Source organism: Dermacentor albipictus, chromosome 1 (assembly GCF_038994185.2).
Source record: "Dermacentor albipictus isolate Rhodes 1998 colony chromosome 1, USDA_Dalb.pri_finalv2, whole genome shotgun sequence".
In the NCBI taxonomy this organism is placed as follows: Eukaryota; Metazoa; Arthropoda; class Arachnida; order Ixodida; family Ixodidae; genus Dermacentor; species Dermacentor albipictus.
The window spans coordinates 73,920,591-73,936,170 of NC_091821.1; the positions used below are offsets into that span (position 1 = coordinate 73,920,591).

At 48.9% G+C, this 15,580-nt stretch overlaps 1 protein-coding gene across 2 annotated transcripts in view; it reads left to right on the plus strand.

Moving 5' to 3' along the window:
* LOC135903956 (serine/threonine-protein phosphatase 1 regulatory subunit 10-like) overlaps window positions 1–15,580 on the plus strand; it is a 60,594-nt gene that overhangs the window by 24,611 nt on the left and 20,403 nt on the right. For both annotated transcript variants that reach the window (XM_065434465.1, XM_065434466.1), the window contains one exon: window positions 13,601–13,698. In XM_065434465.1, the coding sequence (XP_065290537.1) occupies window positions 13,601–13,698 (98 nt within the window). The remainder of the gene's footprint in view (window positions 1–13,600; window positions 13,699–15,580) is intronic.

Below are 15,580 nucleotides of genomic sequence, written 5' to 3' on the forward strand. Positions count from 1 at the left end.
CGGTCACGTGATGCAAAGCTCGATTGCCTGTTGCAGCACCAGATGGTTTGCATTCCGCGCATCGCTAGATAGCCTACGTATACACACGCACTCTAGGGCTGTGTTACGGTGGGGACATATTCGAAGGTACTGCCTCTATTTACAAGGAGGTGGTAAAGAATTTGTTCATCTCTTTCATAGGAATCGGTCATCACACGAAAGTGAAACGTGTTTTCATAGTAATAGTTGCAGCTTTGTTGGACATTAAGAAATGCAAGGCCATAAATTTACAGTGTCTATCACTATTGGGTAGTACATTTTGATGTGACTCGGAAGTGTCTTTTACAGCCCAGTAACTGGTGACGCGCTCAGCTTCACGAATTCGAGAGGCACAGTTGGCAGTGTGCGCCTTCCGGTACGCGCGAATGCGTTGTGCTTCCCGCTGGCGTGTCTCTCGCTGGTCCAGAGTAGTCAATGTCATAGCATTCCCCCGTTGACGTCAATGTCTTTCTGCGGCGCTTAAACCGCGGCATTGCTATTTTGTGCCATTGCAAACGATGCAGTAAGCGGCATGTAAACACTGCTACAGGGCGTTTAAACTGCACTCCGAAGGAAACCAGGCGTCATCGGTCAATCCCACTCGGAAGATAATCCACGTGGCGAAACTGCGTCGTCACCGCAGACCGTCAGAGCACAGAGTGACAAAAATGGGACCATCTTGCGGGGATGCTAGAAAAATAGCGTGCACTTGTCGTGATGTAGTTTGTCACGTAAGCGCACGCGTTAAAAAAAGCGAACGGTTCGCTTCGCCACTTCCACGTCCCATGGCAGACGTGGAAGAATAGGAGGACGCGGCAAATAGACGAGAGGGCGCCACCTCTGAAGTGTGCGTCATCATACTGAGCGCTAGTCGAATGACTGCGCAGTGTTCCTGTTTGCTCATTAAATACAAAGTAAAAAAAAATGTGGCAAGTTCTTAAGTGAACATGTGGTGCCGGGCGTTTACGCAATGCGTGAATTCATTTATTGTCATTTTTGTCATCGTGCTCAGTGCCTTGAGTCAAGGCACTGAGCACGATCTCGGAAGCAGCACGTCATTGAGGGTACTCTCCGAAATGCGGCACTGCTGTTCTGATAAAATGAATAAAGCTTCTGTAAGAAAGCGCTGTACCCGTAGAAAACGAACGATAAGCTCTTCAACGCGCGAGGCCTAGGTTTTGCTGCGATGCCGATCGGTTAGTGCATCGAGCGGCAGGCTTAGGTTAGTGGAGCGCTCGACCGGCTATCGCTCGCATTGTCCCTGCATGAGATACGCGCTTATGCGAAACCCTGAGATACGCGCTAGCTCTGACATTGGCTGACGTCGATTATTTCGGATTGCCGATTTTCCCCTTGAATCGAAAGCCGATCAAAAATATTTCGGTTTCACTCGGAACCAAAATAACGTTTCGGTTACGTTTTCGTTCCGTTTCGACACAATGGTCGTTACTATCCTTCGGTCAAGCTGGTGAAGGACAAAGCCAATCCCACTACGTAGCACGGTCAGACTGGAGCATATGAGCGCGAGCACGCACTCAAACCCTGTAGTGCACAAAGGAAGCGCTGCGCATACGTACTACAGTTGCATATAGTGGCGGTCTACTACTTAGCCTAGATAACGCGGCCGCCATGGGGTTTGAGCCCACGTTTCTCCCGAAGTTTGCCAATATTTATTCGCTAGCTTAAAGGGGCCCCAATACACCCTCGGACTTCGTGAAATATCATAGTCCGCGGGTAGCATACGCTGCCGTGAACATCTCGGCGATGTTCTGCTGTCGCACGCAGCGCGTGGAGCTTCGTAAGCGGATCGCGAAGTTGCTTTTCTCTCAAACGCTCTTTTTTCAACAGAAGGCCCTGGACTCACTCTTATGGACGCTTTATCTAGTCATTCCCTTATCCGACTGCTATTCGCCGATAGCTGACATCACGCTGCGGCTCGCTGAGGACAACCGCGTTTGGTGGCTTACCGTTAGCACCTTGTAGGCACCAAAGGCGGAAGTTGTGGTGTCTACGTCAACATCCGAAATGAAATTTGAACTGCACGCCACGGTGACATTTAGAAGGCGGACCGTTGTGGGCACACCTCGCTGCGCCGTAGCCTTCGCAGTGCACTGTGCAATGCATTGAAGAAGAAACGGGAGCACAGCGGGGGCCGTGTTTGATTGCCAATAACTCCGCTTCTGCTGAACGCATTGAAGTACTTTTTGCGGCCAATATCATTCTGAAATAGCCTATTTTCACTTCAAATGCCTTTCTCTACTTCGATAAAGCGTGGTTTAGGGCCCCCTAAGTTTTTTTAGTAGCGCAGTTTGTGCACTAAATTTCAAGACTGGCATTATCAGAAAATAATGCAGAAGAGAATTGCCTTGATTGGCTGCTAATATTCAATATATGACCCTCCTTGTATACAACCACTTGCACGGCTCTGTAGTTTCTGGATTCCTTTCTGGAAGTCCTCTTGTCCAACAGTGTTGGGTTCCTTCACCGCAGCCCTTTGGATGTCTGAAATTGAGTCAAAATGTTTTCCTTTCAGTGTCATTTCGACCTTTCAAAAAAAAAAAAAGTCTGCTGGGGCCAGGTGAGGTGAGTAGGGCGGATGGTGGAAACATGTTACCTGTTTTTGTCTTTTTTTTTTTTTCAAAATGTGTACTTGAATGGCTCTGTGGCATGGTGCATTGTCGTGCAACAAGAGCCAGGCGCCCGAATGAACCATTTCTAGACGGACCAGTTGCATTCTCTGCAGTAAGCGTGCTAAAATGTCTCTGTGCGTGGTAGCATTGACAGTTTGACCTTGTGGAATCAATTCTTTATGCACGCACGGTAAAGAACCTCAGGCGGCCCGAATTTCCAGAGTCCCCCCCACTACGGCGTGGCTCATAATCGGGTCGTGGTTTTGGCACGTAAAACCCCATCATTTAATTCTTTATGCACAACACCTTGCCAGTCGAAAAACATCACTAGCATTGTCTTCGCACTTCTGGATGTGGAGTTTTTCTGGTGGGGAACTCTTCCGCACCCATACTGCGGATTGTCTCTGTCCATTCTCGGTAATTTTCGGCCTGTTGGACCGCGCACTCCTGACACGAAGACGCCCGGTCTTGTTGCTCTTCTGTCAGACTGTGGGGCAGAAATCTGGAACAAATCCTCTTCTGTAGATCTTGTTCTGCGATCTTCCGAACAGTATCCTTACCAATGTTCAAGTACTCCGCAATCATCCTGAGGGTCTGACAACGATCTTCAGCCAGCTTTTTCGTACTTTCTCCACATTTTTGTCAGTTCGAACGTTTGTCGGACGGCCATGTCTAAGGTCGTCCGTAACCACCTCCCGATCCTCATGAAAACGACGATGGCATACGAAAATGTTCGCTCGAGAAAAAGCATCATTGTTGTAAGCTGTTTGAGTCATGTCCTCTGTCTCCGTGGTTGTTTCGCGAAGTTCTACGCAAAACTTGGTGGCTACTCTCTGCTCCACTTTACTGTCCATGATGAACACACAAAACACAGTTCACTGAAATCACTGTACCTCACAAAATTCGGAACATAAATTCTTGAATTCTTCACACAAAGCACAACACACTCGACACTAAAAACTACACACAATTACCGCTTGGTGGCTCCACCGGTTATCTGGCAGTGTTGTCAATCTTGAAATTTAGTAGACACACTGTGTATATTGCAAACTGCTGTCCACCATCTGGCGCTAGTTCTAACTGATAAACTTTGCGGGTGCAAGCTGTCCGGAGGTTCAGTTCGCGTGACTTTGCCAAGGTTTCGGAGAAAAAGAAGTGGTAAAAACCAACATGCATTAATTGTTGCAATTCAAAATTTTGAACGCGATTACGTGCGTACGTCGTAAATGTCAAGGCGACCCACGGTTTTTCCTAGCAGTCTTGCGATCGCTCGAATTCGTGATCAGTGTCCAAAGGCTCGCTCTCTCTCTGTTATATAATTTCATCTGACTTAGTTGTGGAGAAACCTTGGGCGCTATTCTGCAGACCATTTCGAGCAGCCATTTAACACTTTCCCGGCGTTTAATTCGTACCGATAGAGCAACTTTGCCGAGCTAAGCTCATGGAGAAAAAAAAAAGTGGGTAAAAAGCAATATGCATGAACTAATAGCCAGAAACAATTTCTTCTGTTTTGGTTTCGGCTCTGTTGTAGTACAAAAAGTCGGATATTTGAGCGTTTTGACGTGTCCAGGCGTCCCTTCCACGGTTTTTCTTACCAGTCTTGTGATTACTCGCTGTCTTCTCCTTTCCGCTCCCTTTAGTTGTGTAGAGACTGAGGGCACTACTCTACAGGCCAGTTAAAACAGCAATGTAAGAATTAAGAAAAGTACGAGGGTATGTGTTAGGACTGTTTGAAATTACCCGCTTTGTGGCATTAGGTTTCAGCGTGCTTCCAAAGTTCGCTAATGCATATTTGGCAGCTTAAGTAATTTAGCAGTAATGTATTGCAAGCCGCTATCCACCTTTCGCCTTTAGTTTAAAATATAATTTAACAGTTTGCGGGGATCAGCTTCCCGGGGTTTCGATCCGTTCCAACAGAACGCGATTGCGCTTAACGAAGTATTTTTTATGGAAAAATAAGTGTTGTAGAAAAACAACTTACATAAGCTAATGGCGAGAAACAATTTTTTTGACAGGATTATCTTTTGCGTTAGGTTGTTTTGCCATCCAAGAAGTTGCACCGTTCGATAGTTACTACGTATCCATGTACTGCATGTCAAGACGTCCCTTCACGGTTGTTCCTACGAGGCTTCCGATAGCTCGAATTCTCAAGTCTGCTGGAAGCCTCAAAACCGGGTTTTCGTTCTTTTTTCTTATCGGCGGTGCTTTTCTACAGAATAGCACACCGGATGAGGCAACCCAAATGCCTTTTGCCCTGGTCCTCTGTTCTGAGCTTTACTTAACTTGTGAGCGCGGGAACGCATATCTGCAAACTCCCCCGGGTATTTTGTAAAGGTTAAGTATTTGGGCCTGTTAAGATTTTACGAAAAATAATTGTTTGCGAAAATGTATCGCACGTCGGGTTTCCGTATCTTCCGTTGAAAGTCTTTTGGTGATGAAAGGAGGCAAGAGGGATAGTTTAAAAGCTCGTTTATACAGACATGTTCTTTAACGAGGTAAAATTGGCAACAGCTAAATCTCTGAAAAAGTAACTGTGATCTTGAAACGGCTTGTCGCCTGTCAGTATTTGCTTCTCCATATTTTATGCTGCTTGGTGTGCGGCGTCTAAAGTTAAATCCTGGTTACTCTAGTGTGAATGCCTGAAAAGACGTGCGCTCAGGGCAAGCTTTAGAAAGGAAAAGTACCCGATATCCCGCTCCCCCTGAGGGATCTTACGAAATAAAATTAACACGTCGGCAGGTACAGGTAAAGGCGACAGATTATGGCGAAGCGACCTGTATGTGTGCTGTCGGATTAGCGTGCGCGAGTAAGTTTTCTACGTTAGTCTGGTTAGGCGCAAGTGTAATCGCAAGTGATAAAACAGAGCGCTGGTGGTGCTAAGTCGTATTTTCATTGAACTGCTCGTGCTAGCGATTCGACCGCGTTTTAAAAAACTTCGGACTAGAAGCCAGACTTTTATGCCTGTTTATACTAGTCGTGGTTTTCCGTGAAAAGCAAGCTGTTGTAGAATTTTGTGAATGATTGCGGCGGGAGTGCGGGCGGCACTCGCAGACTGCCTCGCGTGTCCTTCGGCAGGTGTCCCGCCGCCGAAATAGCGCGCGTATCCATTCGCTTGATGTTGGAGTACTTTCCGGGTTGTGGGCAAGGCGCGCAGTGCCGCGTGCTTACCGAATGTTCTTATCCAGGGGCACGCGGGCATGTGCTGCCGATGGTTATGCACAGCTATGTGCAAGTGAGGTAGGCCTCTTTGCGTCCAAAGAAGCTTCCGACATTTAAAACTGCGTGGTGTTTCCCACCAAATGCCTAGTTTCGCCACCGCATTACCAACCCCGGGATAATTTCGGGCAAACAGAAGATTCGGTTGAGTATAGCGACACGAGCGTACAATGTGGCTCTTGAAATGAACGGCAGTCGCTGGCTGCCGCTCCGGGTCTCCGGGTTGTAAATGAAACATTTTTTCGCTTCGCTTCGAATGTTTCAAGTAGCGGCGTTTCAGAATTGGTTTTCGCATAGGAAGCCCTAGATTTCCTTGCCATGTTGACCATAATTTCAGTCGTAAATCAGTTTACACAGATTTCAGGATGCGACACCGACCCTCGAACCGCGAAAGTGCTTTGGACTTGTTTTTGGCGCAACTGAGTTGTCTTGCAGTCGGCACACTTCACCCGTCCGCGCATCGCACTTCCCGTTGTGATTGACTGGAGCCCCATCCCTTTTCTTCGGGTTCATGCCCAGCACGTGGGTACGTACCGGCAGCCACACTGTGAACCAAAAGCTTCGAACTGTGGAGTGAATTGCAAGATTGTTCTGCCCATTGCGTCCTTTGTCAAAAGCATTTTAGCCCTCCAGAATTTTCCACTCGGTTGCATGCGTCTTTGATAGGCCTGTGCGTTAAGTGCTTAAATTCGAGCTCGTAATAAACACTTGACACCGCCTTTCAGCCTCGACTAGCCGGCTCTTGAATGAATTCAGCCGTTCTCGCGCACGAGCCTTGCGCTAGACATCCCGCGACAGACGCGCGTGCTATAGTGTCTTGCCATGCTTGCACGATTGTCGGAAACGTCCCCCATCTCCATAAAAAGCAAAGGTGCTGCCCCTGCTCCAGTTTCCCGGTGTACAATCAGACGTCCAGTATTATAGGCTCGTACTGTCTCCTCTTGGTTAGTTACTGTAGACATCACATGTGAAACTTTGAAAGACCAAATTGCCGGTCTAAGTTCACTGCCAAGTTTTGGCCAAGTATTCTCTGAAGCAGACTTTTACGTAGCGAATTACATGCAATAACTTGTAATCACATTTATTGGTAATTTTGTGATGCAAGATTACTTTGTTTACACAGTACCGTTCGCAATTACATGCAGCCTATTACTTTATTGACGGGACAAGCTGTAACAAGCGAGGCAACCTTGAGAACCTGAATTTGGCATAACCTACAGTAGACCGTCTGAGATATTGCCGCGCAGTAGCCTCGCGATTGCGCATGTTCAGACAGGCAAACCCGGTGGTTCAGTATTTGTTTCCTCGTTAAACCCGTGCGTGCATGTTGATAGCGAAGGCGACTTATGACGTTAACAGGAAATCACATACGGGGCCATCTTTTCAGCTTTTCATTGGCCCAAGCGGGAGCGTCTTCAAGTAACAATGAAGCACGCTGCGCTTTATAGAGGACCGAGACGCTTAGTAACGGCAATCTTGCCTGCAAGATCCGTATACAACACCGCCTTGTACCCCCCAGCGCGCACATCTGACGAACTGGTTAACCTCCCTTTCTTTCTCTTTGTCGTCCTCGACTGAGTTTTCAGTGTCGCTGCAGCTTAATTGTGCTAGTAATAGCTAGTGTAATTAAGCTATATATGAAGGGCTGCAGAAGATAAAGTACAAAGCCTGCTTTTGTTACTGTATCTATGCAATGTTAATAAAGTTGGAGAAAAGTAATGCCGAAGTACTCGAATAATTTTGACTAAATCCTCAATAATTTTCGTGGGGCAGTAATCGGTAAGTGTAATCAAATAATTTTGAATGATGTAATTGTAATCGGTTGTAACGTCTGCTCTGACGTAACCGTAGCTGGAGGTTCGGGGTGGGCGAGCGCGTTACTTGTCATGGTTGAACTTTTTTTTTTATTTGGGCCTGTTGGTTTATCTACTGTCTACTTTTGCAGCAAATTACTATGTGGAATATTTCTTTAGTGATAAATTCGACACAATTGGAAAGACCACAAAGTGCCATTTTTACGAGATTTTTTTTTATCCCACTATTTCGATAAAAACTTCATGCCATAGTGCCATAATGAGAGGTCGGGTCAGATAAACGAACATAAGGAGACTTGTGAAATTTGGATGTTTTGGTCGTCAACAGCCTTGCGTTAAACGTTGCATGTGCTTGCGTGCGTTCTTGGAGCTAGCGCTTAGGTTTCGTAACTACCTATATAAAGCGGGAACAAGCCAGCGGTCAAAGTATTAGCCAATAGTTACTCCGAGCTCGTGTTTCCCTCTCAAATTTCTGTGTACCAAGAAAGCTGGCAGAAAACGGCGTGTGACAACACAGCGCTAGTGGCGCCATATTGTGAATCTTAGTTCGACCAGATCACACCAAATCGTTATTACCGAATTGTTACCGAACTTAGGCACAGGCGTAGATGCGTCGGCATTAACGTTATCATTAATTTATTGTGGCTTTTCTTTTTTTCGACCAAACAAGAACGTATGAGGTTTAGTTGTTGAACAAGCAGCAGCCACGGGATGTCACTACTTGCACTGCTGCTACCATCCATGTGATCGCTCCGTTATTCAGTGAAAATGCAACGGCGAACCAGCGCTGGATAGGAGGCGTGCAACTAAAATAAGCTGTCGCCGTCCGATAGAGGCCGTGAAAGTGGCAAGACACATGAGGCGATAACAGACGCTCGCCTGTATCCACGTTCGCTTAGCCCGATGCGTGCCGCCAACATATGTCAATGGCAATGCGCGTTACAGGGAGCGCATGCGCTTCTACTTTCCAACAAGCCAGGAGCCTGAAGATGTGTCGCTGGCGGCTCCGCTCACTAGGCTGGGTTACGGTGCTGCGTTGGCTAGCGAAGTTTGAGCGTGGTTGCCCATACGCATACGTACAGGCCAGAACTGTCGTGTCGGTCGTAGACCAGAAAGCGGTTGGTAGAGGTGTTGGAGAGTTTTTAAACTCAACGTTTACAAATTGAGGTACCACGCACTCCTGTGAGCTAGTGGTATAGCAAAGCGAAAATCGGCGTTATCGCTCGACGGCTTTTTCGCACAGAACAGAAAGGCTAGCGAGGCTCGGGGCCACAGCGGGTATATAAAAATCGGTTTCTCCTTGCTTCGTTAATCGTCACAACTCAGTCGTCATCCCTGAACGACCGCGTTTACGAGCGTTTTGTCTGGGGGACCGAGCGAGTCAACTCGTCCCAGCTGCTGCAGGCGGTTTGATGCAACCTGCCCCGAAGCCGCTCGCCCCGACCTGCCAAGCTGTATCGGACAGAATTTGTGGGGCGTCTTGTGTGGTCTGAAATTACTTTCAACAAGTGCTTATACCACCGACAAGTTCCTTCATTTTCACGATCACGCCGCGAAAAATCAACTCGATCGCGGCGCCAACTCGTGCCGAAGTTAGTGGTGCGCTATCAGACAGTTCATGCATTTTAAAAGGGTTTAAAAGCCTATAGCCGCTACCCGTCGTATGCTTTATATTCAAGATCAGTCGTTGCATGGTTGTTGCTGACGTGACCGCGCTTCAATAGCAAATACCAACTGAAAGTTGCGATTGTGAATCCCCCAGCATTCGTTGTGCGTAGTGGGCACGGTTCCTCGAAGTAATTAATAAAGGTTACGTAATTTCAGCGTAACGTACTTTTGCTGAACTGCGTGCTCAGAATCCTTGTGTATGCATACGCAGGAACATATCGGGCATCCGTTTTGAAGGATTTTGCTTCGTTTGTGCGCTTAGCGTGGTTTGGCGGCGCCGATGATAGCTGGAACCGCACGTTTCGAGCGGAATTCGCCGTAGGTGCGTTAAGTTACCATGCCTATCGCTCAGCGCCCCCATCCCCCTTAAAAGAAATTACTTCGCTTAAACTCACAGCAATGACAAAGTATTCAGATGGCCCTGAACCACCCCTCGGGTTTGGTTAAAAAACGCATTTTACGGATAGCATACGCTGCTGTATCTCAGCCAAATTTTGCACTCGTGCGCGGCGCGTGGGACTCGCATGCGTTAAAGCCCCTTAAACTTCGTAAAGTAGCGGTACGCTTTGAAGAATGCCGCCTCCTCCTCGTGCGCTCTGGCCGAGGCCGACGCCGCGTCGCTATTGGTCTAATAGCATCACGTGGGCCCTCGCGCCGTGCATCAGCGCCATTTTTGCTCGAGAAGCGTCTAAGGAGTGGCGAGGAGCACATGTTGGCGGCATTGCTACGCTCTAGCAGTGTAGGCGGCGCCAGGGTCGAGGACGGAGCGTGCAAAAGAGAGGAGAAAGGAGTGAAGGCGGAGGAGGAGTTTCTCTGCTCTACGAAGTTTAAGGAATTCATTTAAGGCAGTGAGCTGGGCTAGTTGGTGGTTATTCGTATAAGGGGACATAGGGCGTAAAAAAGGACACGGACAGGAACATGAAAAACATTTTACGCGCTAGTGCAATGTCTCCTTACACAAAGTTTAAGGGGCTTTAGCCCGCGGAGCGCGCAGTCGCCTTTTTCTCGAACGCTATATTCAGCAGAGGCCTTCTCGCCTTTTCGGGGCTGCCATTGGCCGATATGCAACATAAATCAGAAATCGTTTGGGGTCATTGCGCTTCTTCCTGCTGTTTCTGTGCATATTTAGCGGCGCAGTTTATTAAACAGACTGAGGTAACCGAAAATCTTCGTTTTGAATTCTGATAAGAGTTACTCTACACTGTAATAATAGTTTACGCCCTTTCGGGTGCATATCTGCCACACAACGATAATCGTCATCTGCCTTGTTTGCGTTTCCTTTCTTGAAAACGCCGCGCCCGCTACTTTCCTGTCGCCAATGCTATGCCATGCTGATAACGCGCATGCCGTTCGTTACTGGGAAGTACAGGGCTCGCAGCGTTAAAGAAACGAAATGCGGAAAAGACGGATGACGTTCATCTTTGTGTGGCAAGATACAACTCAAAGGGTGTAAATGTAAACTTTTCTGTACGTACTTCCTGAAGCAGACTACTGTCTGCTCACGCTCGGCCGCGACCGCCCGTCTAGGAACTTTGATCACATTGCTTACGAGTGCCGTAGCCGTCAGGTCTCACCGATTTCGATTAGTTTTGAACACTGAACTAGCCTCGAACCACGCGAAACCTTAAGTCGGACCACGCGTATGCTTGCCAGCGCGCGCTCATGCCTGGCCGCTCGTGGCTAGACGCCTTCAGACTTCGCTTGGTAATGAGCTATTGCGTAATGAGCATGTGGCTACTGTCCGTCAAACTGGTGCAGGACAAAGCTGGTCGGCACCAAGTAGCACGGCCAGACTGGAGCACATGAGCGCGAACGCGCACGCCTGCCCTGTTGTGCTCATAGCAAACGCGGTACAGCTGCATGTAGCGCGTCTTCAACAAAACGTAGATCCCGAGGAATGCCGCGGCGAGCCCGCTCGCTGAAGACAACCACGTGGTCCCTTGTGAGCGATGTGGCTCCAGGCGCGCGCCTGCACGAGCGCCAACATCCCACTAGAACAGGTCGTCTGCTTTCGGAGTCGCACACTTTCGAGGTGTCGCCACATGAGCAACTTAAAGACGTTTCGTTCGACCCGCGGAAATTGTGTGACTGCCTTAGAGAAGTGCGAAAGGAAATGGGCTACTCATGCCAGTCGGTGCGAGAAAGCTGCGCTTGTGGTGGGATCCACACGGCGGACGAAATCCGTCTTTTTCACCACGGACGGCGCATCACGTGACCACGCGTCAGATTTGTGCCGTCCGCGCGTCGTCCGCGACCCCCACGGACGTAAAATGCCGAGCTATTTTTCGCACCCGGATTTTGGGGGTCGAATGCTGCGGATTTAGCCTAGCATGCTCTACAGTCTGGCAACAAGCGCGGCTTTGGGATCTTTCTGAAACAGCTTCATCGCTGCTGACACCGTTCGTGTCTGTTCGCGCGCGCGCGCGACTCGAACAAGAGCGACTGAAATGAACCAGAGCGACGAGGTACCTTTGTTCTTACATATCGTGGAGCAGTTCCCCGCGCCGCGTTGTGGGACATGACTTTAACCGATTACGCGGACACGAGAGCGCAACAAGACTTCTTTCGATGAAACAAGCACTCGTCATCATCCAATTCGGACAAAACAACAGCCATTGTGGCCAAGTCGTTTCCTTTGGATCTCCATTTTCATTCGCAGTGAAAAACACGTATGACAAGTCTTTGTTACACCGATAGCGCCATTTAGAGTGAGTAGAAACAAGCAATCATTAACTTACGGCAACTGAGATCCGCGGGGGCCGCCGAAACATCTTCGAGGCCATGTTCAGCCAATACAGCCACTCTAAGCCTACACGCCGAGAATCTGAGTATCGCTTTCGGAAACGGTACCTACTCATCGCGAATACATTGCTGTCGAAGCTTCTGTACACAAGTTTAAACCAAATACAAGCCTCAGTTTGAAAGTTACGTGCCACACAGTGGGCGACGACGACCCTACAGGTTCGAGGCGGACGGCAGTCGCTTCGGGTGGTGCCGCCATCTTTATTTTTCCGGCGTGGTCGTCTGCTCAGTCCGTCCGTCGTCTGGATGCGCTTCGCAGCCGGACGGGCGGCGGAATAAGCATCCGCGGCACAGATTTGCTCGGAGCCGTCCGTCGTGTTGATAAAGCATTAGCTATCAAAGTACTCAGTAGCACAGGAAAGGAATGTGGCGTGGCACTTTAACTCTATGGTAAGTTGAGGGATAGCCTCCGAGATAATATAACGAACCCTTAGTGGTAAACCACTCCATTGCACCCATGGATTGAAATCAGCAACCGCATAGGCGCCGCCGTGTTCCATCTACTCGGTACAGGCGCGCAGGCGCAAACGACGAGGGGCTATCCCAATCGACGCCTTTCCCGAGTCTCCTCCAGTATGGTGGCGCCATCTAGTTTAGGTTACTGTAAACGTATCCTTTCACACCGTAAATTTTGCATCAGTGTTTTATATTGATTCGATCTTGCTGAAAAAATATACAGAATAATCTTTACATACTGTTCCATACGTACGTGCTACGTATAAATGCTTGTTTTTGCATTAGATGCTGAATATTTTAGCGTTACAAAAATGAGTCGTAGCAACATGGCAGCGCACGCCTTCGAGTTTGGCGCGTCGTAGGCGCCAAAATCTGTAGTGGCGTTTTCGTGAGCAACCAAAATCGAATTTGAACTGCGCACCATATTGACGTTCAGTAGGTTGAGCGTTGTGGGCACGCCCACTCAGCCTTCATCCTCGCAGTGCGAGGCATTGAACAAAGAGCGGGGCAGCACCGCGATGGGGATCATAGGCGATCTTTGATTGCCAGTAAATCTGCTTGTACTGAAGGAATTGAAGTACTTTTCGCTGCAATTTCTGAAGTAGTCTATTTCAAATTAAATTGATTTCTGTATAAAGGGGTTCAGGGTTCCTTTAACGCATCCAAACCCTGTAGGTTTTGGGATGCGTGCCGTTTCATCACCACAAGGCTCATGTTCACCAAAGTGATTTGTTGATGAGGGAGGTTGTCATAGAAATGTAAAGCATACCGTAATGTTTCCAATCCGCAACTACCAGTAAAAATGCTGTCAAATCTTACATGCCGCGCGCATCGTCGAGCAAAGTTCGGTACTAGTGTTGCGTACCCGTCAAACGCAAAGCCCAGTTGCCATGTGACCTAATTTTATTTGTAATACTTGCCACATACACATCCGTGCCGCGCCCTCGCTTGTATGCCTGCTTTTGTACTCACCGGACTTATTTTGTCTATTTTCAGGCTCCAATTGACCCGCTGCAGCTGCTAAAGGCACTGTCTCCTCTGCTGTCGCCGGAAGGTGGCATCAGGAGTTCCGATGAAGTGTCCAGGTTGTCTAGGTGAGGACCTCGCCTTACACTATTGTCCTCACTGGCTGCTACTCCTGAGTAATGACTACACTACTGGCTGCTCTTTGGAACTTTTTGGTTGATGGGTGGTTCACCGTGGGAGCTGGGATTTTGTTGCCATTTGCATCTATGAAACGCGGGTCTTGTTTTTCCAGGACAGGGAGGGCCCAGCTCGCTCTCCGACCCTGGAGGAAATGGCGCCTGTCCCGCCGGACTGGCGCCTCTGTGTGCGTTTCTCTGCGTTCCCTCCCTCTTTCCCACCCCGTTTCCTTTTTACCCGTCTCCCACTGTGATCGCTAGCACCCTTTGCGGATCGCCAAGGGGACCTGCCGTCCGGAAGCCGTCGGGGACTGGCCCGTCGGCTGGCGACAACGTGTATAACTGGCAAGCCAAGAGTAAGGACACTCCGCACCCACGCCGCTTGCTTGGGGCTGCGCAAGACGCATCGCTCGCCAAGTGGCTGCGGCGCCATCGTGGTGGGGACGGCGCGCGTGGGTCTTGAGGGACTGACTTCTTACTGATGTGTGGTGCGAGCATTTTTTGCTTACGCTTTCAGTGCCAGGGCTCGTTGGGTTGGGCGTGCGCGTAGAATTTGTGTGAAGCTAGGGCGCCTTGCTCTCGACCCAGCTTAAGCGCGATATGGCAGGGCTGAAGAAGCGATTATGCCTTCGTCTTAGCCGGCCGTCCCCCCCTCTCCGGAGCACGAAGACGATGGGGGGTATATGTATGGAACTCCCCGTTGCTTTGGCAGCTACTCCATATTCCCCATCTGAGAAGCTGAAGCATGTTTCTGTGAAGACTTTGCAGGTAAGTGGAAGCTGGAGTTTATCGGGGAATCGACTGTAGCGATGCTGGCATCGCGTACTCGCCATTTAAGGGATGGATTATCGGTAACTCGTAGAGAAAAAGCTGCCCGCGGCAGTTGTTTTAAGAGTGTCGCCGTAGTCGGTGGTAGGTCTCAGGCACTTAAATAGTGCATGGCTAAATTGCTGAATATTTCACCCGGGAGATATTGATGTGTGCAGCATGTTTCATTCCTGTAATGGAGAAAAGGAAAACTGTACTTTTGTCTGGTGCCCAATAAATGAACATTGATGGAATTTTGGGCTGTTTCTTTCGAAGCAGTCTCTCATCTCAGCTACTATATCCCCGTCCTCAGGCCATCGAATGTGGTGGCAAGTGTTAAGCATCGCCCTGGAAGTAGAACAACCTGCTCAATGACACGATCTTTATCCAGCGCCCAGGAGAGCCACGCGTTGTAACTAGCCTTTCAGCAACATTGATAATCGACGTTTCCATCCAGTATTGCATGTCTGCATTGTAGATCCTGAACGCCGCAACACTGGCGGCTACTGGCACCGGCTGTCAGTTCAACAAGCTCCACATGTAGCGAGTGGTGAAACCGACAAGGACAGACTTGGGCATCTGTTGCCTGTAGCTAAAAGGAAATGGCAAGAACCAGCGCAGCCAGGCACGTAACCAGAAGTTTTTTGCTGGTACGGTTAACGTTAGTCTGACCGGGCCGAAGTTTCTTGGACAGAGCACACCGAATCTGGATACATGCCTCTGCGCTGCACTGCTTTCGTCACCGGCTAATACGTGTCCCGATTGCATTTCACAAAATGGACATGGGTTTGTCGCTGAGGCTGTGAGGCGTATTAACTGAGAATCGCTGGTGTCCCGATTGTCAATGCAGAAACTGACAAAATGCGGTGCGACAACAGCTGTAAAGAGCTGTTGCCGTTAATGTCAATACTTACGTCGACGGAAGTTTCAGACTGAAAGCCTACAAAGATTCAGCCTTAAAAGCACTGCGGTCGGTACACCTGTATTGGCTTGCAAGTTATATGCAAATTCTTGTCAGTCTACCAGA